The sequence below is a fragment of the Sinocyclocheilus grahami genome, unplaced genomic scaffold, assembly GCF_001515645.1.
Source record: "Sinocyclocheilus grahami isolate Dianchi unplaced genomic scaffold, SAMN03320097.WGS_v1.1 scaffold432.1, whole genome shotgun sequence".
Lineage (NCBI taxonomy): Eukaryota > Metazoa > Chordata > Actinopteri > Cypriniformes > Cyprinidae > Sinocyclocheilus > Sinocyclocheilus grahami.
In genome coordinates, this window is record NW_015505611.1 from 333,558 (window position 1) to 336,771 (window position 3,214).

The 3,214-nt window shown below is 35.1% G+C and overlaps 1 protein-coding gene across 1 annotated transcript in view; it reads right to left on the bottom strand.

Moving 5' to 3' along the window:
- Positions 1-3,214, bottom strand: part of trappc9 (trafficking protein particle complex subunit 9) — a 266,928-nt gene that overhangs the window by 181,362 nt on the left and 82,352 nt on the right. Inside the window, exon 13 of the mRNA XM_016233477.1 lies at positions 2,152-2,278. Coding sequence (XP_016088963.1) covers positions 2,152-2,278 — 127 coding nt within the window. The remainder of the gene's footprint in view (positions 1-2,151; positions 2,279-3,214) is intronic.

A 3,214-nucleotide genomic window follows, 5' to 3' on the forward strand; every position in this document is an offset into this window, starting at 1 on the left:
TAAATATATCGCAGATCGCGCAGCTCACACATCCAGGAGAAAAGAAACTTGTCAACGCTGCCCCACGACTTTTATTAATAACAGTTTAAATACTGAATCGCAACATTATATTTTCCAGCAACGAGAGGATAAAATCTCTGTTTATTAAGTAAACTCACTCTAAAAAAAGAGAAACGCACAGACGCGCAAACACGCAACTTTCATCTCTCTCTCTCTCGAATTGGCAATATTTGAGAAAAGAGTTTAACGATTTTCTAATTATTGGGGGGACTAGCCCTCCTCAATGTCTACAGTGGTTATAGCCCTGATCAGACATGAAAATATGTTGTGGCACTATCGTGCAGTCTACTCTATAACGTTAGTTAGCAAATATTAGCGATTTTTTGCAAACATTTCTTTGAGTAACATGACCATAAATATGAACTCACAATTGAATGTAACATAAAACAAATGATTACTTTTCATTAAAATCTTTATTAAAGCCAAAATTGCTTACATTTATGTGTATTTTTGTTCGCTCGGGCAGCCATGTCGGCCCTGAAGCCGGTTTACGCGGAGATAATTCATACCCCTTCATTTGAAGTGTGGTCCCGAAAGATCTTCCTTCCCCTACCCCTCCCCCTCCGACCAAAAGAGAATTGAGACACCCCTACCCCTTCACGTGAATGCGCGAAACGGAGGGGTAGGGGAAAGGGGAAGGGCTAAGGGGTAGAATTGGGATTGGGCCTAAATGTTCAGTTGTTTCTCCATTTTATAAAAGAATATTCACTGGTCTTGTTTTTTTAGCACTGATGCAGTCCAACTGAACCCCATTTACCTACAATTTAATATTAGCACCCTATTTAATGTACTCAGTATTTACTCTATATGCACATTATACTATAAGGAACAAAAACTGAATGCATATTCATGAGTCCCGCTGAATAATCAGTTTCAGTTCAGATTTCGGAAGTTAAATTGCAGTTTTATGTTGTGTTTAAGGTGTTGTAAAGCTTACCGTTGATTGTGAAGCTCACACACACACACACATATATTAGAGATCGCGCAGCTCACACACACACACACATATATTAGAGATCGCGCAGCTCACACACACACACACATATATTAGAGATCGCGCAGCTCACACACACACACACACACACACACACACACATATATTAGAGATCGCGCAGCTCACACACACACAGGAGCAAAGAAACTTGTCAACGCTGCCCCACGACTTTTATTAATAACAGTTTAAATACTGAATCGCAACATTATATTTTCCAGCAACAAGAGGATAAAATCTCTGTTTATTAAGTAAACTCACTCTAAAAAAAGAGAAACGCACAGACGCGCAAACACGCAACTTTCATCTCTCTCTCTCTCGAATTGGCAATATTTGAGAAAAGAGTTTAGCGATTTTCTAATTATTGGGGGGACTAGCCCTCCTCAATGTCTACAGTGGTTATAGCCCTGATCAGACATGAAAATATGTTGTGGCACTATCGTGCAGTCTACTCTATAACGTTAGTTAGCAAATATTAGCGATTTTTTGCAAACATTTCTTTGAGTAACATGACCATAAATATGAACTCACAATTGAATGTAACATAAAACAAATGATTACTTTTCATTAAAATCTTTATTAAAGCCAAAATTGCTTACATTTATGTGTATTTTTGTTCGCTCGGGCAGCCATGTCGGCCCTGAAGCCGGTTTACGCGGAGATAATTCATACCCCTTCATTTGAAGTGTGGTCCCGAAAGCTCTTCCTTCCCCTACCCCTCCCCCTCCGACCAAAAGAGAATTGAGACACCCCTACCCCTTCACGTGAATGCGCGAAACAGAGGGGTAGGGGTAAGGGGAAGGGCTAAGGGGTAGAATTGGGATTGGGCCTAAATGTTCAGTTGTTTCTCCATTTTATAAAAGAATATTCACTGGTCTTGTTTTTTTAGCACTGATGCAGTCCAACTGAACCCCATTTACCTACAATTTAATATTAGCACCCTATTTAATGTACTCAGTATTTACTCTATATGCACATTATACTATAAGAAACAAAAACTGAATGCATATTCATGAGTCCCGCTGAATAATCAGTTTCAGTTCAGATTTCGGAAGTTAAATTGCAGTTTTATGTTGTGTTTAAGGTGTTGTAAAGCTTACCGTTGATTGTGATGTTGCCTGCGGTGCGAGGAACTCCAACCAGAGTAACAGGATAGAGGCCAGACTCCGCTGGCAGAGACAGAGCAGCAGGAAGAGACTCAAAATCTACACCTGATGTCAACAGACCCTGCCAAACACAATCACAGAGTACACAGCAGTCAGTAGTATATAGTAGAATTATTTATTTTATCCATAATGGCAGCATGAACGCTCTGCTTAACATCTCCTTTTGTGTTCCATGTAAGAAAGAACACAAGGATGAGTAATTAATGACAGAATTTATCATAATTTGATTTGTTTTCACTTTAATACCAATAAAATAATAATAATAATAATAATAATAATAATAATAACAATTATTATTATTATTATTTACTAAATGGTTTTATTTATTAGTATTAAACTAAAAGTGTTAAAATAAAGAAAAAATAGATATATAAATATAAATAAAAAATAAAGTAAAAAAAACATTTAAAAAAACATTTACATTTTAAATAAATAAAAAAATCCATTTTAAATAAATCAATTTAAAAATCATAATAATTATTATTTATTGAATTGTTTTATTTATTGGTATTAAACTGATTTTTTTTTTTATAAATTGATACATAAATATAAAAATAAATAAAAAGAAAGTTTATAAAGCATTTTAAAATAAATTTAAAATAAATACAATTATATTTACATTTACATTAAATAAAATGTATAAATTCATAAAAAATAAACAAATGTTAAAAAAAACAATTTAAAAATCAATAAAAAAAATGTATATTATAAATCTTAAAGGGGTCCTATTATGCTTTTTCACTTTTTTAATTTTAGTCAGTGTGTAGTGTGTATGTTTGGGCATAAAAAAGATCTAGAAAGTTACAAATCTCAAAGTCCACTCCAAAGGGAGATATTTCGTTTTCAAGAACTACAGTAAACGGCTCGTTTGGACTACAGCGTTTGGTTTCCGGGCTTTGTGATATCACAAAGCGGCTCATCGGAATATCATTACAAATAATTCCCGCCTACAGAAATTCGAATGGTTGGGGGGTGGGGAGGGGCGAGGTCGTGGTTA